This window comes from Pteropus vampyrus, unplaced genomic scaffold (genome assembly GCF_000151845.1).
Source record: "Pteropus vampyrus isolate Shadow unplaced genomic scaffold, Pvam_2.0 Scaffold36, whole genome shotgun sequence".
Lineage (NCBI taxonomy): Eukaryota > Metazoa > Chordata > Mammalia > Chiroptera > Pteropodidae > Pteropus > Pteropus vampyrus.
In genome coordinates this window covers 230,409-252,076 of record NW_011888817.1, presented here as the reverse complement: position 1 = coordinate 252,076, position 21,668 = coordinate 230,409, and the positions used below count along the sequence as shown (strand labels likewise).

Genomic DNA, 21,668 nt, shown 5'->3' with positions numbered 1-21,668 from the left:
ATTTCCACTTTCTCCTTCCCAACCCTTTGCATTTATGTAATTAGAAAGCATGCATCAGGAAACCAGTTGTATCTCAGTATCATTAAGAAGGAAGGCTGTTCCAGCCCCATGGCGTCCATCCTTGTGGAAATACTTTGCAGAGTTTATTTGGACAGGTTCAAAAATAGTCCTGCAACAATACAATCAGATTGCACCACAACAAGTAAAATGTAATTATAGCTTGGTTACATAAAAAAAAAAAAAAAAAATGTAAACAGTGAGGTTTGAAAAAACTCAAGGCAAAATACATAGACTTTCTCTCTCATGTCCAATATCCGCATTTCCTACAAGCAGGATTTCAAGACTGCATCCTTAGATCTTTTGAAATGGATGAGAGAAGATGCCACTAAAGGAGACAGCTCAATAGAGTGTGTTCTGAGGCCATTTCTCAGAACAAAGGCAGACTTCTGCATAAGGCAAATGCAGCCTGATAAAGGCTCCCCCGGCGGGTACTCAGATTGCCAAAGTCATTCACCTAAATGAGTTCAAAATACATATTGTTCTGGGCCAAATTATACAGTGTCAGGCTCAGACTGTACATATTTATGTATGTTGGCAGAGCAGGCCACTTTTGGGGCGCCACAGTTTTATCCTAGTATCCTGTGCCCAGTTGGGTTCCCATCACTCTCTTCCCAAACTCATGAATTTCCTTGTATTTGGCTCCAGAAGGGCAGACAAGAAGCAAAGTCAAAGTTTCACTATCCCACAAGGGAACAGGGCCCTAGAGGACTTGAATTTCTACTGAAACTTAGAGTGCAACAGAATGTGCGCCTTTGCCAACAAGCTACAACTTTCTGAAGGTTGGTTTGAGATGGGGGCAGGGAATGGGGACGAGACCTAGCATTGTGCTTTGGGCCAGTCTCCGCTATGAGCCACAAGGCGGGACTAGAAAGTACTCTGGAATTAAAACAAACAGCCAATGCTTCCTTTGGCTGGCCTTTGCCCAGAACTGCTCCCTCACAGAGCTGACCAGTTTCTCAAAACACATAAGTGGTATTTCAAAGATGCTGGGCAAAGGGATCCATCCAAATAAATGCCTAAAACCTAATAACTAATGAGATGGAGAAACCTGATTCTAGTGTCCATTTCCACTCCATATTCTTATGACATATCTAGAGAACTAGTGGGCATGTTGTGTTTTTGTCTTTTTTCTTTTTCTTTCTTTCTTTTTTTTTTTTTGCAGGGACCTGTTATTCTTTTCTCTGCCTGGAAAAATTGGAGGGAAATATTAACTTTTAAAGCAAATATGGAGAAGATGAGTGTAAGGGATGAAACAGGTTGCAAGGCTTTTACTTTCATTACATGGGTTGTCCTGATCATAGAATGAAGAGGGCAAAGTGAAAAACAGAGTGGCTGTAGCAAGCCATAGCCATGACTTATATAATCCTGGGCTCAGGCCCATCTTTGGGCTTTAACTGACCCAAAGAAACAAAAAAGCCCAGAGAGCAGAGGATCCTGGACAGTTTGTAGGGCAGGGAGCCACTGTTGCCTCTTGTGGTCCAGAGCTTAGCACACCTTTCAGGAAAGAGGAGTGAAGTGAAGGATGAGGGAGAGAAAAATGAGCGGGCATTTCTACCTTCAATCTACTCATTACAACACTTGCAAGAACGGTCTCGTCGCTGTTCCAGAACTGGGGTCAGACACTAGTTCTACCCTGGTGCCAGCCTCGTCCCTCCACACCTCTCCCCATCCCTCCCACCTCTCCCTGTCCCTCCACACCTCTCCTCATCCCTCCCACCTCTCTCCATCCCTCCACACCTCTCCTCATCCCTCTCACCTGTCCCTTGCCCCTGCACGCTCTGGCTATACTGACCTACCTGTAGTTTCCCAACTATAACAGGCACTGCCAGGATTCCAAGCCTCCACATAAGCTACTTTCCTTCTCTCTCTCGTCTGCCTGGAATGTCCGAGTCGACTTCAAGTCCAGTCCACGTTATTCCCTCCTCCGCCAGGCCAACCTAAGGAGACTCGGTTCCTTCTCCATCGTTCTCACTGCACTTGGTCTACAACCCTCCTCTCTTCCGGTGCCCAAAGAGTTGGCATGTCTGTCTCTCCATCAAACTCTAAGCTGCTGGAAGGCAGGGACTTGTGTCTTGTGTTTTCATCCATTTATCTCTGCTGCCTATAACAGTGACTAACTCATGGCAGATGCTCAATCAACATTTACAGGATAAAGGGACAGGTGGGATCAAGGTCTGTCCATTGTAATTTCATTATAAAGAGAGAGAAATGGATAGGAAAGACTGAGTTCTGGGGCTCTGTCTATTTTCAGAAGCAATCGCTTCAACACTCCTTTTGTGTCTAGCCTCCCTAGTCCAAGTGGAACCAAAGGAATAAACTCAAAGAGGGCATTAGCAGTGGCCCTTTTGTCCTCAAACTTCACTGCTATACAAAGATAAAATCAACCCCAAATGTGGGCCTCCAGCCAGATGAGTATGCCACACACTCTGCCTAGCCCTCAGGACAAAGCTCCCAGCGCTGAAGCTTGGACTGTGTCAAGCTCCATGAAGCTGCGGGTAACTGGAGTGAATATCAATGGAGTGAGCTGTTGACAGTCAGGTGGCATACCCTGCCAACAGGGCCAGCTAGCTGACCTCGGCGCAGTTGGCACAGCTGAAACGTGCCCTGCCAGGCCCACTGGTAAGAACAACATACAGGTAGTAAAGAGCTGCTAGAGCAAGGCAAGGCTCCTCAGGACATCCTTCACCTTCATCAGACAGCACAGGGGCAACCTCCAACCTCCGATTTATGAGGTGGAAGCAGTTCTAAAATTTACACATTAGGGGGTGAGTGGGGAGGGGTGCACAACGGCTGTGGTTTCAAGAAGCTTCTCAGAGAGATTGGGACCAGGCGGTTACAGCTGCTGGCAGTTCAAATATCATCTTCCTCATGCTCACAGACCAAAGGCGAAGAAATGCAGGCAACGCACTGGGCTGCCTATTTTTGTTTAATTTATTTCTTTTAAGACCACCTCCTTGCAATTTCCAGAGAGAAAATACAAAACAAGAAACAGACTTGGTTTCAAATACATAAATAGTGTGCTGGAGTTTAAAGCACTGCTGATAACATTGGTACAGAAGAACATCAGCTTACTCCAGGGCACTTCAGTATTCCTGAGGAATAAACATGATTTCTCCTTTCCTCCCACTGGGATGTTCTCAGGTGTAAGTCATTGCTCCTGTTCCTGGTAAAGAAAGGACACTCAGGTTAGAACTGTGCACAGTATCTGACAGCCCTCTCTAACTTGTTGCTGCAGGTCAGACCCCAGGGACCGATGGGCTCAAAACTTTACCACCCTGTTTGCTTTCAAACCATCTCACAAGAGGACTGTGTATACCCCACCCAGGTGCTTAAGACTGACTCCCCAGTCTCTGAGGGAGGAGAGTGGGAAAGGGGCAGAACAGGGCTAAGCCATCGGTACTTGGAAAACGATATTCCTAAAACCCATAGAAGGGATGGATCACAGGTGAGTGGAAAGAGCATGGGTCTAGAATCAGCCTACTAATGGTAGGGTCTTGGGCAAGTTTCTTAACCCCAGTTAAGATTCATATTTCCCATCTTCTGAAAAGATAATAAAACCCCTCACAAATTTACTGGGGGTGGGGAGGTCTAAAGAAAGAATATAAAGCACCTAGGATGATCTACAGGGCATAGCAGGGCACACAACAAGCAATTGCCATAATATAACTACACTGAAAAAGCCCCATATTGAGATTTCGCTCCCTTCTTTAGAGAATGGAGGATGACAACATCAAGGCACAGACTCAAGTTCAGATAAAGTTACAAGGCCATTTTGGAGCAGTACACACAAGGCTATAAAAAAAATGTTAACAATATTTTCCACAGTAACTCCCAGCCATTAAGTATATAATATGCATATAATCACCCCTGAGCCATTATCCATGGCAACTCAGTTTGGAACAATGAAAACATTTAAACAATTAAAAGACCTGAAGCTCCTCTCCCTGTTCCTTCTGATCTCCCCCATATTCGGCTGCGATGACCAAGAAAGTGAAGAGCTGGGGAGCAGTGGGAACTGCCTGCCGTCAGCGTCGGTGCCCTGCAGCTGCGCGTCTCCTTGCACTGTCCCTCTGATTATGTCACCCTGGCTGTGGCGCAGAGACGGTTCATTAACGTGGAGGGTGGCGAAAGGCCTGCCAGGCTTCCTAACTGGCCAACTCTCCCTGCTCTCAATTCTCTCTCCACACATGTACAGGACGGGCAGTGGGCAGCTGACATTCTGAACAGGTTCTAAGATAGAGGCTATGAGCTGTGGTGGGATACTGTCATTTGAGATTTGGTGAAAGCTTCTGACCAGAATTGGGACACTCATTTGTACCACATTTTCTGCTCTACTTGTTATTATGATGGAACAATGGACAAGCCGATCACCCTTTTTTGGTTGGCCTCAGCTATAATAACCTACATTTGTATTCGTATAGCACCTCGCAGCTTAAAAACAGTTTCACATTTAATTCTCGTAACAACTGTGTACGTAGAAATAATTAACCTCATTTTATAGATAGAAAAACAGAATCTCAGAAGTAAAAAAACTCAAGATAACATAGGAAGCGACTGAGGGACCAGGACTCACATCCGTGTCTCCTGGCTGCTGTGCTCTGTCCACCAGCTTCCAGCCCCTGCTCAGATCATAGCAATTCCAGCTCAAGGGTAACCTAGATAGTACGATTGATTCTACGTGTCCAGGGCATGTGAAGTTCTTCAGTGAAGTTAGTATTGCTATAAAGGTTATACCTTAGTAAGCCTGAGGCCATTACATCTAACAGGATGTATCATTTACTTCATTCATCCATTTTATATTTGAATGCTTACTTTGCTCCAGGCCCTGGGGATATAAAAATAAACACATCCCTCTGTCCTTGAGTCCCCAGCTTCCCATGATCCCTTCACTTAAACCCCATGGTTCAAGTGAAATGGAAAACGCTGCTACACACAAAAACTTTGGGAAATTTTTCGTCTGGTCTGCATCAGTTAAAAACCATCTACAGACAAGGACTCCAGCAGAATTATGTGAGGCTTCCGGTCAAGAACCTGCCCTCGTCAATAAAAAGTAGAATGATGGCCGAGTCCCAGAAGTCTTTAGGTTTAGCTTCAGTGTGTGAGATGCTTACAGGGTGCTCTGAGATCTTGAACAAAAGTGCTACTTACAGATATTTAACACAAGTCTACTTTACCACAATATAACCTTCCGGGCAGGTCTGTCAATTCCAGTCTGTTAACAGGTGAGTCTGTATCTGAATGCACATACGCATCTCAAGGTACAGGGGAGGGGAGAGACGTTAGGCACCAAAGCCGAGTCAATATCACTAAAGGCCAAAGAACAATTAGGATCTCAGTGGTGCCACACGACACACAGTTTATTAATTATATATACTATAAAGAATTCTTCGAGGACTTAGGAGAAAACTGTTTTTCTTTGGAAAGAAAGAGAAATACCAATTCTGTACATACTTTGACATATTTTCCATGTAGAAGATACGGAGCCTGGAAATCATGCTGACAGTTGGAGTAGGCCATTCCCAAACCCATGCCAGAACCAAAGGCTAACGGCCACATTTTTCCTAGTGAGCAGAAAAAGGAAAATCTCAATAGGGAACCATTAAGAGAAGAGAGAGCTTTTTCTCTGGCTTAAACTACATTTGCTTAGGATTCAATAAATATTCAACATACATCACACAGATGACTATACTATGCCACATTTTGCCAATATTTCATCAATGGTCAAAAAAAGGGAGCAGGAATCTATGAGTAAACTCATTAGTTTAGGAAGTATCTATTAAGTACCTATGCTGCCAAGTTTAACATATTAATAATGGTACATCTGAATGTTATATAATGGTACAATGTGAAAACAGTAGACGTTTAACTTCCAATCATTTGTTCGTTTTAACTATGTTCTTAACATTAGCACAAATAATACCGCCTTTCAGTAAGGTACTTGAATTTTTAAAATATGTAAGAATTTAACTAATATTTACATATTTTGATTACAGTGTCATGAGGTTTATTCATGACAATACCGTAAATGGTTATTTCACATCGGCACTATGTGTCAGTTGTGATTCTCTCGCTATGCATTCCCCACCAGTTCTTCAGGCAAAGAGGTCAATATCCAAACTTCAGAAGTCCTTCCACAGAATGAAAGGGACATCGCCAGCCCTTTGCTTAGGAGAGTTTTTGGCCAAAAAGCATGTGTGTTTCTGGTCCACTTATTTTTATTACCAGCAGAACTCTCATTTTCAAGTCCCTTTAGAAAAAATTATAATTAATTAGAAATATATGAGCATGCAGATTGGGCCAAATGACTCACTGGCATAAACCACAGTCTTTTAAAGTGATATCATATTTAAGATATCAGGCACCCTGACTCAATGCCCGGGGGGAATTCTGGAGATGTCCAACCCATTCTGACCTCTTCTGAGTCCAGGTTCTTTGTCTAGCTCATTTACAGTGGCCTACCTAAACCCATAAATGAATGGGTTGGCAGCCATGTAGATGTAACTTCCAGAAGTGTCCCTGCTATGTGTATATACACACTAGGACATTATATTGAAAAGGTAGTAGAGTCACACTTACTTTTAAAGAAGGTAAGTGAGAAAACAAGTCCTAATCCAAAACCAGTACCTACAGAGAGGGAAGAAAAACAAGTTCAATCTCATAATAGTAACGACATAAATAAAATGAACATTTCATAAATGTGAACATCTATAAAATAGATGCTCCCCACCCCCAACTTGGCACAGAGTTGATTTTCTCATTTCTAACCTTCCTTCCTTCTTATTGTCAGAGGCTTCACAGATGCCTTGGTCCCTTGCCCACAACAGAGGATAAAAACTTTATTCCCCATCTGTCTAGACGAGTCTTGGGGTTGGGAACAAGCCAAGAGAGGTCCTGAGGAAACACTCTCTGCTCTGCAGTGAACGGCCAGCCTCCGGCATCTCGGGCTCTCCTACCCGTCTTCAGCAGGGGCGTCACAGCCAGAATATCACATAAAGAGTGTCAGCGGAAGCTCCTCTCGTCATTTCAGCACTCTGAGTGATGGCTACTTTCTCAGGAAGATGGAAAGGAGTGATCCAGAACAATACTTAAAGGCTGTCACAAGTCAGAGTACCCAGAGGGAAAGCACTTTCTCAAAAGTCCCAAATGTAGAGGTTAATCCCTCCCCCCATTTAACTCGCAGGGCATTTTCAACCACTATCTTTCAAAATAAAAGCACACACACACGAGCCTATTTTAATGGCCTGGTAGGAAAAAATCGTAAATACCTAATTTTAAATTAAACTTCAAAGGAATCTGAGCTTGGATAAAAAGACCAAATCCTCATTTTTACCAGTATTTATTTCTCAATCCCTGATTTTCTAGTGCTACCATCAAAATTTTTGCTAAATCTACACATCACCTGCACAATTATTTAATAGTTTTCTTCAAAAAGAAAATCAATGCATGTATTTAATTAAATAACTTCAGCCTCAACTTAAATAATAATATTGATGTAGTCATAGGTTTGAAGCTAACTATATTTTTTCCATGAGTTGTGTTAAATCAATGTACAATCGTCAAAATATTTGCCTGTGGTACCACTTCAGAAAAAAGAAATCACCTCACATACTGTAGTGATACATATCCCAGACTTTGAGATAAACTTATTTCCCATTATCAAAAAAATTATACATGCCAAAGAAGAGAACCAAATCCGATTCTTATATTCTTCAGCCCTGACAACTGTTTTCAGATCTTTCAGAGCATTCTGATGCTCTTTACCAACTGTCTGTTCCATAGTCCAACAGAGCTCCTTACTAACGTCTTTACAATTAAGCACCAGATAAAAGTTCCAGTTCTCACTTGCCTTAATGATTTTCAAATCTGTGCTGTTGAATTCCAAGAGCTTCTCTGTCTAACCATGACTTTGGGGCTACTACACTGTGAATATTCAATGTATTCCCTGTCAACCGACCTGAACTTCACTGCTCCCAAAAACACATAGAGCTTCCTCACCAACAAGCAAGCTAAACCACGTTTTTCTTGATCCACCTATGAAACAATCCAGCTGATGTTGGCCAGAAGAAAGTATTTATGCTCCTTACCCAGAGTGATTTCTGATAATACTCCCCTACCATATACACGTGGTCATGATATATGTTTCTTTCCTAGGACTATATCCTATACTAATATAAATTTTAACTAAAAAGCATTTCTTTGTCCTGTATAATAGACCCTGCATTATTAGGTACTAGTTTGGTAGCCAACTTTAATATGCAATATCTGAAAATTACTCATGCCACCCCAATTTCCACTAATTTAATAAAATGGTAGAAAACTAATCAGTTTATAGACCACAACAGTTAAGCCATTCAAGGCTGGTATAATGAGAAGGAAAAGGAACTAACATTTCAGTATTTCCCGTGAGTACCCAGCATCCCCCATTTTCCACGTGCAGTAAGTAACTTGCTCAAGGAAACTCTGTTTAGATAATGGAAGAACAGTGAACTGGACCCAAGTATGCCAGACTCCAAAGCTACTATACCCACTATGTCATGACGCTGGATTCCCCTACAATTTCAACCCCTAAACAATCACTATTTCCCAAAGGAAACTGGAACATCAAGATGTCTACTGCCAGTACAGTAAGATACAGACAAAAAACAAACTGTGCTTCCCATTTAACAACCCAGAACGCTAGGCAATAAGGGTAGTAACGAGTCTACACCAGGCCAAAAGGGCTTGTTCAGATCCATTTCTAGACTAATCCAACCGCATGGGTCACAGACACAAGTCTACCTGGCAAGCATGATTCAAGAACTTCAGAGAAATGAGAGCTATCACAATTGACATTCCTGAGGAAGGATTTGCTGCTGCTTGGTTTATAAAATGGCACAGGGTTCAATCTCAAAGGGATTTGCCTCACCCCCTTGCAGCTGAAAGATGAGTAAGACAGTAAACTGGTAACTAGAAAATGAGGTAAAGGATTTGGACTGGCTTACAGATTTCAAACCAGGCAATGGGATGGGGAGATAGGCCAGTAAAAACATAATGGCTTACAATCAGAGCTTTCGGTCTTTTCCATCTGGAAGGCAATAGTTTGGCAAACGAATCAAAAGCCCCAAAGGAAAATATTTCAGCTTTTTTCTTGTCCCTCTAACTCCACGCCTGTCTCTTCTATCCACGCCCCCCCCAAGGAAAGAAAGCTCTGATGCTCCACTTTCCCTAGCAGTAGACGAACATGATGCTACGTCCACTGCTACCAGTATCGCTCAACCACGAAGATGAGAGATGTTTCGACATCAATCGATACAGAGTTAAAAACCTTTCATCTCTAGACTTCATTTAAGTTCCAGTACATGCCCAACCACCTAGTTTTGCTCCTACAAAAGGCACTTGTCTGCAAAGATAAATATGAGATCAAAAATCACAGTTCAGACTAGCCAATAGGCAGAGTGTACGCTACGATCTTAGTTAAACTGGGCTGCTGCATCTTCGACAATTGTTAAGAGTGACGCCCCATTTCTATATTTTTTAAGACACAAAATAACAAGATAATTCTCTTCAGAAAAGAAATAATACAAAAAAAAAAGAATTTTTAAATGCCAATGTTTTACTTAAAGTTAGCTATCTCAGTTATTTAAGAGATAAACAATGGTGGGACTGCTGATGAGTTTTACAGGTTCAAGTTCTCACATGCTCAATTTTCTTTTAAAAGGCAACATGTTGCTTCAAAGAAAGTCCCACTTGATCAGGGGACACCAACTCTGCAGCTGTTTCCACTAAAGATTGGCACCTCTAGGCCAGGCTTAAACTTTAGAACAATAAAACTTGAAAGGTTTTGTCTTATAATAAAAACAAACCAACACGGATAAGAGAAGAGTTTTCTCTGACTTTGGTCACTTTTTTCTGTTGCTGCACGACAAGCTCCCTTAGAGGAAAAAAGCCAAAGGAAAAAGTACAAAGCATTTTTCACCTTCCCTGGAAGCAAATATTTAACTATGAATACAGTTTATATAACTTTGCCTCCCCCCACTCAAGCTATTACTGTTCTTTTGGTCCATGCTGTCTGGGATGACAAATAACACTAAAGTAAAGAAATACCTGATTATAGGTACACATCTTCCTCATGGCAAAGTCCAGATATGGAGGAAGTAGGGGGGCAAGGCAAACACACACACACACACACACACACACACACACACACACACACACACGGAGGAGCCTTATGGAATTGACATTAGGCAAGGAGCCCACGCTCTGAAACCATTTCTTTGGAGAGGAAAAAGAATTGGCACAAATTCTTTCAAAAAGAAATTACTCCAAATCAATCTAACCCTGCTCTTTAATGCATGCTTAGTGCCCAAAAGGACATCATAAAACTGGCTAGTAGATAAATACACATTTTTAGGAAAGAACAACTCCCTAACAGTTCATCTGATACTATTTCAATAACAAAACAACAGAACTCACTCCCACTAACTACATATAAAATATTGTCTTATCTTATGCCTAACTGGATTTTAAAAGGAGTTTAAAAGAATAACAACTAACAGTATGCCACTGTACACCTTAAGCCACACTTTATGTAAGAAAGAAAGGGTAATATATGTTGACAGCTATTACTGTTTCATGTGGACAATTTCCAGTTAGTCAATGCAACTTTATTTAGAAAAATCTTTGCACTGACCATGCCACATATCATAAAGCTTTACTTCACTGAAAACAATTAGGAAGCAAACATAATCAGCAAGAATTAACAAGCAGGCTACATAAACTGATTGCAGTCTTGGGGTAGAAATGTACTTTGGATGCTAAGCTCCTAAAAAGAACAAGTCAGTGCAATACATGTTCCTGCGAAATCAACTTTGTAAAAGTTGCAGTTGCCAATGACCTTTCAATTAAGAAGGAATAACTTGATGTTTGGAGAGGCACAGAAAAAACAAATCCTCAGAAATTCTCTTCTCTTAGAAAACATTTCTACAAAATCTCAGAGGGGCAAAAAAACACAAAAAAACAAAAAAAAACAAAAAACCAGACCACAGACCCATCTTATTGGTCTATTTAGTATGTCATTTATGTGATGATTAAGATCTCATCCCACCTTACATTTAACACTTTAAACCAAGCTCCTAAATTTATAAGCTTAAAGTTGATCTGCATCTAAAAATTAAAATTGTGAAGCAACTTCATTTTAATTTGTATAACTTAAATCAAGATGTATGAGCAAAAACTATACCATGTTCAATTGGCAGTTTGTAAATATGAGAAGCTACAAGAATTACAAGCCAGTTTTTAAGATCCTAGAAGCCCTATGCCAAAGAACTTTATTCTTAAATGCCTGTAAGAAAAGATATAGCTTCCAAAAACTAAGGAACTTTCTCTGCTGCTATGTGGAATGGCAAGAACACTGCTTCCAGCCCCTGCTCCACTCCTTACCAGCTAGCTCTTCCACCTCAGGTCAATGGTTTAACCCCAGCTGGCCTCCATGTGCTCACCTGGAGAGTGAAAACAACCTTATGGGGTTGCTATAAAAGGAAAATGTAAGGTATCTAGCAGGGTCTGACACAATTCAGTAAGTGGCAATTTAGTTCTGCTACCTCTCTAAAAAAACCCAAAAGACGTCAAATGTGTAATCATCATGGTTAATCCTTTATTAATATACAACTCATTGGTTTGCTTAGGATCCCACTGTGGGCAAGCCCTAGATGAAAATCACACAGCTAAAAATCAGAACCCTTTTTGCCACTCTTTGCATAGCTGATTATATTTTCGCTGGCATTAGCAACTGTTTCCAGGAATGTCAGATTTTGAGAGATACATATTTATATATAGGGGATTGAGCTTTGCGCAGCGGCAGTTTAGTAGCCAATGAAGTTTATCTGAGGCACGATTATTGCTAATTAAATAGGAGATTGATTCCTTCAGATTCATTGCTGAACTACATTTTGCTTTAAAAAATAATATTTTCCTAGAGCTGTCTTGTGTTTAATAAAGTTATTTTTACGCTTTGAACATGGATTAATATCAAATTGACCTATTTATAATGGGCATGTTTTCCTGTTCAATCATGTTTCTATTAACGCTATTACAATCATCAAGTGCATTTGTTACGACAGAACAAACAAGAATGTGCTTTTATAGAAAAGTACCCTTGGGACTGAGTTTAGTGAGAATTACATTTCCAAGAAACATTCCTGATTTATGAAAGATGCTCGGGGCCCAATTTATGAGGGAAAAAAATAGTTTTAAGTCAGCTCCAAACTGTGTTACTTAATCCTTTGAGGCAGAGACAGATTGTCCCAGGTGTCCGTGTGCAAATGCCAAGTCATGTGAATTAACCAAGAACGCGTGCCAGACCAAAGACCCAGAGATGGTAAATTCAGTCTGTGTTATTCAGCTTCTCAAAAGTCAACATTGCTGCAGGGAATAGAGGAAATAGACTAAGAAGGTGGCTATTTTACAAGACCATAACCTTCCTATGGCTATCTACGCTAGACAGAGGCTGGAACATCTGTAGGAATTTCTCGGGTGGACATCAATCGCCATCAATCTGACCAGAACAAGCAAACCAGTCAGCAGAAAGGAGTAAAGATAGGGAGGTAAATGTGGAAGGCATTACTGGTGTGCTCTGTTTCAAGAACAGCCAAACTCATAAAAGAGTCCTTTTAAATGACTGTGTATAGCACATGATCCAACTTTCAGAATTCTGACGGCCATACAACTTTCCAAAAATGCACAAAAGAAACACGGTTGTACATATTTTACTAAAATATAATGTTAATTCACATGTAGGCATAGTATGTAGAAAATGAGCTCTGAAAACTAATTATAAAAGGGAGACTGGAAAAATGCAGAAATAAGTTTCAACAAACACAATAAAAGACAATGCATTTACATTTATTTGGGGGGGGTGCTTTGGAGATGCTAATATTTATAGTGTCAGGCACTGTATTCCGTTTCTACATTTCATTTGATCCATAGAATCACCTTTTAGGTCTATCACGATCCTGTCTTACAGAAGTAACAATATAGAGAGGGGTTAAGTGACTTACCCAAGTACACACAACTAAAAAAGGAAATTCAAACCCAGGCTGTCTGCGTCCAAAGTCATGGCTCTTCCCTATACACTGGGATAAACCTCATAGAGAGGTCAGCATAGCAAATGGGCTAAGGGCTGATAAATGACTCCAGGTGAATCCAAACCACTCGAAAGGGTATTCTGCAGCGAGCCCCTTCCCTCCCAGCACCTCCGATACCTCTAGCCCTCTTCATTAGCGTCAGTAACTGGATTCTCCTTATTCTTGTGAAAGCAAATATAAGAATTAGGGATCCATTATACCCTATGTACACATCACCATAGCTATAATGTTGTCGTCTATTCCTGATTCAAATGAAAAATTCAATGGAGAAACAAGTACCAATGCCTTTTCCTTACACCTTTACTTGACTGACATTTATTAGCATTTATTAAGCAGAAGGCACTAAGCACAGACTTCACTACTCTCGGAGCACATTCTTTAAAAAGTGGAAGTATTACGTAGCAGTTATACTTCAGTTATAAGGTTCTGTGGACTTGGGGGTAAGACAAGTTAAACATGATTGAGAATATTGGTTAGGTTACTTCCTGTGTGTCTCAGTCCTTGGGTAAGTTACATAGCATCTCCAGGTACCAGTTTCTTCATATGAAAAATAATACTGACATTAATAGTGTCTAGCCCTGACTGGGGAACAGCGAGGATGAAACAGCATAACGTGCAGAAAGCTTAGAAGAACAATATCTTGCACACAGTAACTATACTGGTCTTCTACAAAAAGCATTTTAAGAACACACTATAAGTTTAAATATTTACTGAACATTGAAGGGCAAGAACACTGGGTTCAACAAGGGTCAGAAGTAAGACAAGTCTCTTCCCTGGGGAGCTTGTGATCAAGAAGGGATAACAAGTCAGGTGTCCAGAAAACTGTGCAGACAGGTCTTCGGCGCCCTGAGGCGAGTGGGAACACATTTAGCTGGGAAGATGTTTTTAATCTTCAAGAAAGTTTAAATTAATTTAATATTAATTCAATTTACTATTAAAAAAAGAGGTGGCATTTGGGTTGTCTTAACAGCCAGAGTTTTGGGGGGAAAGGCACGCACTCTATCCGGTGGCAGAAAAGCAGGGCTTGTGCAGGGAAACGAGGGGGCGGGGGGCAGAGAGTCTAGCTGAAACATGAGGCATGTCCTGGAGAACAGGAGATAAGGCTAGAAAGGGGCGGGGGCCATTCCGAAGGCACCAGCAGCCGGCCAAGGAGCCTACACAGCGCTTACTTAATTCAGTAGGCAGGGGGATTCCACGAAGAGTTTTTAAAAAGGCTCACAAGACTGAGGCTACGCTTTAGGAAGACTCATCTGACTGAGGTGTGCAAGATTACTTGGAAAAGAAGAGACATTTTGCTGGCAGAATTTACAGGACTTAACTGATTAAGTGTGTGGATGTGTATCTGAGGTTTTAGAGGGTGCGGGGGGGAAGGCTGTCAAAGAAAATGCTGAGGACTTCTACCTGTATAACTGTAAAAACATTGGTGCTATTCATAAGTCATCAAATAACCTTTTAATACCAAATTCCTTTAATAAATCTAAAATGTAACTTGGTTGATAAAAATGTAACATCTAGTTGTTTTTCGGAACACCAGACAATAGTAAACAAAGAACAGTCACCAAGCGCTTATGCTTCAGGACTGGATTACCTCCTTTCGGTCCTCACAGCAAACTTCTTTTATTAGCCCCATTTTATAGACCAAGAGACGGAGTCACAGAAAGGTTAAGGAACTCGCCTCAGGTCACACGACTGGGATGTGAACCAGTCTGATTCCAGAGGCCTACTGCTCTTTGGTCTCCATGCTACACTAGTGCCAGTGTCGCTTCCTCACAGATAGGTGAAGATATTACAATCATTAATTTTGACTTACCAAAGGAAACTACTTTCCAAAATTCATCCTGGCCAACACTATGTGTGGGCATTTCCTTAATTATACAAACTGAGTGCCTACTGTGTGTCAGGCACTGTGCTAGGCCCTGGGCAATAATAAGCTCTCGCATTCATTCAGTTCGCTGTCTAGTGTTGGAGCCAACTGATAAAATATAAGGCAAAATGACAGAAATCGGAAGTACTAGAAGCACTGAGCAGGGTACCCAAACCGTCCTGGAGGGCTAGAGAAGGGAGCGGGAAAGAAGGCAGCAAGAGAAACGGACCACAAGGAGCTCAGATTCTCTTCCTACCCACCTGACTGAAAAAAAATGTTACCTTACATACTTTGGTCTCTCCTCAGCAGCCCTGCCCTCTATCTTGCCTGTATTCCATGCCAGGCAGAACTGAAAGAGACGGTGTTTAAGGTAAGCAGTACAGGTTAAAGCGTGACTTTAACCAAGGATTAGGAATTTCTGAGCAGTGCGAGTGAGGACACTTATTGATGATTCTGAGATAATGGATCCCTAGGTCAGATCCATACATAGGCAGGAACGAAGACAAAAAGAAATAGAAAAGAGGGTCAAATATTCTTAAAAGATATCAATGGTTTTGCATTTAAGGTATTGTTGGTTCTAATGGTGAATATCTCAAATCAGTACTGCAAAGGTGTTGGAAGGACTTGCCTGAATTTTGGGGCTTTCTGTGAGCAAGCAATGTTTTCTCTGCTATTTAAATCTGGTTCCAATAAGGGAGGTGCCCGAGACTATAAGGCTAGGACACAGAACCCAGATGACTTTCTCTTACGGTAGCATTCCACAGTCTTTCTTAAAGGCATCACGATTCTCTAAAGCCCCATAAATAAACCTCTCCAAATCAATGGACTTGCATGCTTTAAGAAACCAAGAATTCAGTTTTTATAAACTGAGTAAAGAAAAAATCTTCTAAAAAAGAAATTATGAGCTGAAATAAAATAAATTTCAAGTTGCAGCTGGAACAAGGAGAAAAATAAGTTATTTTTTCAATGGTCACAGCCAATCCTTTCTGGGAATACATAAGATTAATAACATTTATTCTAATGTCAAGACAATATATGATTGGAGCAGTAATACGCTGTACTTTTGCTTCTCATCAGAGTAGGATATTTATGAGGGTTTGTCACATATAGGCCTATGCTGAAATAGTAAAAAAGAAAAAAGAAAAATTCCTGCAACTAATGGCTTTCAATTCAGTTATCTGAAACGATGCCAAGAAACTAGCAGCTTTCTTAGGACTACCTTCTTAGTAAAAAGTGAATTATGTTGCTTAAATCATTTGCTTCACTTAATCATTTAAAATCTATCGAACAGGAATTTTGAGTGGTTTATTTGTGCAGGTTCTGACAATCAGAAACATTTGTTATAACTTGTAAACATTTGTCAAAGTTAAGTGAGTCTACAAATCCATCAACAATTATGTCAGTGTCAACAATAATTCTAAATTATCCTAAGCATCCTAATGCAGGTTTAGGATGGATAGAGAAAACTGAAGTATAAGCACTGTATACTGTTAATCAAGTGTCTTTAAAAATTCTACCTGAAGATGCATAACTGAAGCAACCTGGAGTCTATGTAATCTCAAACGAGCCCTCAGCCACATTGTTATCGGCCTGTCCACCCGCCCTCTCCCCCAGACGTGCCCTGTACTACCTTTTCTATTCAATGCCACATTACCCATTGATACTGACCCATATTCTCACATCCCATATCCTTCTACTATCTTTCCTAATTTGTACTCAGGTTTATCCTTTATTTCTTGTTCCTGTCATGCTGTCTAAAGAGGATTTCAAATTCACTTTCTCTCTTACTTTTTTAAATGACAAGTTAAATTGTTAACTGTTAACAGTTATCAATTCCAACAGACTTTCACTTTATAAGTAATACAGTTCTTTTTTGTCTTTTTTTTTTAATAAGCATACATTTGGTTTAAAAAAAAAGACCTTAAAATTATGAGCTACACTTTTTTAAAAGTCATTGGAATTATTCTTTTTGTTCCTTTTTCTTTTCTCCTTTACTTCATTTCCCACTTCATTTTCAGTTGCTGAAAAAGTATGTGCATATAGATATATGAATATATGACCCTGTGTTATGTATTAGTCTGAAAGGGCTGTGGCTGGAGAGTCATAGAGAATAAGCTTGGGAAAGTTACATTTGTCTAGGGTAGGATTTCTCAACTTCAATGACTGACATTAACGCTTTGGTGCTGTCCTGTACATAGTACAATGTTTAGCAGAATCCCTGTCCCCCACCCACTAGATGTCAGTAGCACCCCCACTTCCCCATCCTCCAGTATGACAACCATGTCTCCAGACACTGCCGAATGTCCCAAGAGTGGGATATGGGGGATAGATCATCCCCAATTGAGAACCACTGGTCTAGGGGTTTAAAATTTATAAAATGCTTTCCCGTCCATCTGATTATTATCTTATCCTGGGTTTCATCAAAACCATATAGGGATTAACATCCCAAGTTTACAAATGAGGAAACCGAAGCTTAGAGGGGCCAATAACTGTCCAAGCTCACTGGGCTCCAGCTAAAGGAGCTTCATATTGCAGGTCCTCTGTTTCCTCATCCCTTCGGCGAGAGGCTGGGCTAAACCAGCATTATTCACAATTCCCTTCATTCTTCTCTTGCCGTCTTTCAAAGCAGAAAGACTTTCTCCCAGAGAAATCTTCTGCGGAAGCCCAATATATTCAATAGATAAAAACTAAGCTTCTACTTGAGGAGTCCAAGTATCATCCAGGCCCTGCCTCCTTAAACCTCATACTTGTCCCAGAGGGACTCCCAAACTCTAGGCTCTATAGAGCATACTGCAAAAACTGGTGATAACTTTAAGTTATGATTCTAAACAGCATCTCTCAGTTAAGATGGTTTCTAGCTGAAATAGGAACCAGGTACATTCAGTAGAAATAGTATCTTAAACCATGATACAAACTAAGTTACAGATAAGGTAGTAGGGGAATGGAGAGGGTATATGTTTGTGCCAAGTGTGTGGAACGATAGTTGGGTAAATCTAGGAGAGCTATACGCAGATATCAGAATATCAGTAAGCAGCAGTCTCATGGACAAATCTGTCCAATAACCAGAAGAGAAAGAAACAGGTTCCAAACAAAGTACCCTACTTGAATGGACCTAAAAAACATGTATTGACCTCCCCAAGCATCAATTTTCCAATCTGTGAAATGAGAGGGTTGAAATAAGTTAGTGGTTATCAGTCCTTTTTCTCCCCCTAAAACAATAAAATTATTTTTTCAAATAAAATATTATACATACAGAAAATAGATAAACAAATCAAAGTAAAGCTGCTCTGTTTGGGCAGGGGGAAGAGAGAGGGTTGGAGACCTGACTAGAAATCCACTTGCTCAGCCTTCCCTCACTCTCCTCTCCATACCTACCCCCACCCACGGGCAACCTCCAGGGTACTTTGGAACACATTTAAAAATCACTGGACCAAAGGAATCCCTCAGGTTCCTTCCAGCTCTAATGATCTGTTGTTCTGTAAGTCTATGAATTCATGGAGGTTATTCAATTGGGGCCAACCAAGGAAAGCAACAATAAGACATCACATCCACCAAGGACAAACAAATCCCTGTAACTTGCTGACCAATGAGAAACTTCATTAATAGATACCAATGTAATATCAAAGTTAGTGAAAGCTTAAAGAGATGTTCACATTAAACTACTAATCTATTTAATAAAACTAGATTCAACATATTTATGTAAAGATTATTCATAATCTTCAACTATAAAAACCGAAAGAACTCAGTAAACAATTTTTTGAATAGAAACTGTTCTCATTTATTTATTTGCTTACATTATAAAAAGAGCAAAGTTAATGATCCTTCCCACCAAGTATCATTATCATTTCCAAGAGTTACTTTGGATTAAGTTTATTGTTTACCATTCCATTTATATAAGTGGGATCATTTATCACATATGTTCTACAACTTGCTCTTCTCATTTTATAATTATGAAAGACACTTTTCTGTGACAGTACATGTCTTTTTTAAACTCTTCACTGAAATGTATATACAGAAAGCTGCACAATTAAGTGTACTGCTCGATAAACTTTCAGACTACACACACCCATGTTACCAGCAACCAGAGCAAGACACAGAAGATTACCGACATCCCCAGAAGCCTGCCTTGTGCTTAGTCAAAACTCTCCATTCAAGGATAACTATACTGACTTCCAATAGCACAGTTTTGCCTGTTTTTAAACTTATATCAATGGAATCGCACAGTAAGTACTTTGGCCCAACACTGTTGTGAATACCTGTACATAGCTCATTCATTATCAGTGTTGTATAGTATTCCATTACAGTAGTATACCACGAGTTACTTACCCATTCTGTTGATGAGCATTTGAGTAGTTTCTAGTCAGTGCTATCATGCAGAGTGTTCGGTGAACTTTCTAGTACAAGTCACCTGGTGAAATCGATGTATGCATATCTGCTGGATACATATCTAAGCATGGAATTGCTGTGTCACAGGGTATACATGTATAGTTAGCTTTTTTTTAGTAGACATGCCACAGTTTTCCAAAGTGGTTACACCAATTCATACTCCCATAAGCTGAGTCTGAGGTTTTGGTTGCTTTAAACCTCACCAACACTGAGTATTTTTCATCTTTTTCATTTTCATTTCATTTTTCACCTTTTTGGTTTTAAATAAGTTTTTGAGGTATAATTCATGTAGAATAAACTACACCCATTTAAAGTGTAAAATTCAATGAGCCTGATAGATGTACATACCTGTGAAGCCACCACAATCAAGAAATGGAATACTGCTATCACCCCTAAAAGTTTCCTCGTGTCCCTTTGCAGTCAGTCTTCCCTCCACCCTTGGGCCCAGGCAACCACGTATCTACTTTGTCATCATAGATTGATTTGCATTTTCTAGAATTCTTGATATAAATGGAATCGTTCAGTATATACAGGCATACCTTACTGAGCTTTGCTTTGCTATGTTTCACAGATGTTGCATGAAGGCAAGACTCTCCAGCAACAAAGATTATGACCGGCTTTCCGATACTCACTTTATTGTGGCGGTGTGGAACTAAACCCACAACGTCTCTGAGGTGCGCCTGTACTCTTTTCTGTTGCTTTGCCTGTTTGAGTTTTTGTGCCGAAACCCAGGACAACATACACTCTTTTGTAACTAGCTTCTTTCACTCAACATGATTTTGAATGTATGTTGTTATGTGCCTCAAGTTTGGGGCATTATGTATAGAGCTGGTATGAACATTCATATAAAACATATTTTCATTTCTCTTGGATACTTAAGGGTAGAATGACCAGATAGTATGTTTAACTTTATAAAAAACTACCTAAACGTTTTATGAAGTGGTTGTACCATTATACAGTCCCCTCAACAGTATACAAGAGTTCCAGTTGCTCCATATTCTAGTCAACCTTTAGTATTGTCAGTCTTTTTCATTTTAACTATTCTCATGGGTGTGCAGGGGCATCTCATTATGATTTTAATTTGCATTTCCTTAATGACCACTGATGTTGAATATCTTTTCAATTACTTATTTGCTGTTAGTATAAATTCTTTTTGTGAAGAATCTTTTCAAACATTTTCCCCATTTTCTTAAATGGTTGGTTGTCTTATGACTAATTTTAAGATTTCTTTATTTATTCTGGAAACAATTCCTTTATCAGATATATGTACTGCAAATATTTTTTCTCATTCTGGAACTTGCTTTTTTGTTTTCTTAATGGAGTTTTTCAAAGAGCAAGAGTTTTAAATTTTTAAATCAAATCCAGTATATCAATTTTTTTCTTTGTGAATTTTTGCTTTTTTGTGACCTAAGAAATCTTTTCTGAACTCAAGGTAACAAACATTTCTCTCCTATGTTTTCTCCTAGAGGTTTCATACTTTTAGCTTTTAAAATTAGGTCTGTGACCCTTTCAAGTTAATTTTTATGCATGATAATGAGGTTTATTTTTTTCCTCTATATGGATACTCTGTTATTCTAGCACAATATCTTGAAATTGGTATCTTTGTCAAAAATAAATTGGCCATATATTTACGGGTCTATTTCTAGACACTAGCAATTTTACTGAACTATATATGTATCCCTTCCCCAATACCATACTGTCTTATTTACTGTAGCTTCGCAGTAAGTCTTGAAATCAAGTAATATTATTCCTCCAACTTTGTTTTTCTTTTCAAAAAATGCTTTGGCTATTTTGGATTGTTTACATTTTCATATAGTTTTTAAAATCAGCTTCTCAATTTCTATAAATATCTCAGCATTATTTTTCTTGCTGGGAGAGTAAAAAAGGGATTATGTTAGTATCCTAAATATGGTGGCACATAAGAGACATTCAATTAATGTTAGCATCCTCTCTTTTTCCCTCTCTTGGCCTTTAAATAAACAGGATCCAATCTAGCAATGCCCTAACATTTCACTAAGTTGGTCAATGGCTGCAGTAAAAATATTACCACACCAAATGACTTTTATAAGTAAATATTTGTATTTTTACTTGGATTCGATACTAAAACACACTTGCCAGAGAAAGCAATTCAGCATATTTACTAATAAACTGTTTCAGGCCACATTTTAGGAAAGCATAAAACCACAGTTAGACAAAAATTTAAATATTTTCAAGTTCCATATAGCGCCTAATTACAT

General features: G+C 39.7%; 1 protein-coding gene and 1 pseudogene across 1 annotated transcript in view; one reads left to right on the top strand and one right to left on the bottom strand.

The window, feature by feature from the left end:
- Nucleotides 1-2,973: 2,973 nt before the first annotated feature.
- MINOS1 (mitochondrial inner membrane organizing system 1) overlaps nt 2,974-21,668 on the bottom strand; it is a 29,951-nt gene continuing 11,256 nt past the window's right edge. The window contains exons 2-4 of the mRNA XM_011357500.2: nt 6,637-6,684; nt 5,512-5,621; nt 2,974-3,223 (exon numbers count right to left, since the gene is read on the bottom strand). Of these exons, the coding sequence (XP_011355802.1) occupies nt 3,209-3,223; nt 5,512-5,621; nt 6,637-6,684 (173 nt within the window). The 3' untranslated portion in view covers nt 2,974-3,208. The remainder of the gene's footprint in view (nt 3,224-5,511; nt 5,622-6,636; nt 6,685-21,668) is intronic.
- Nucleotides 11,882-12,009, top strand: LOC111738287 (annotated as a pseudogene).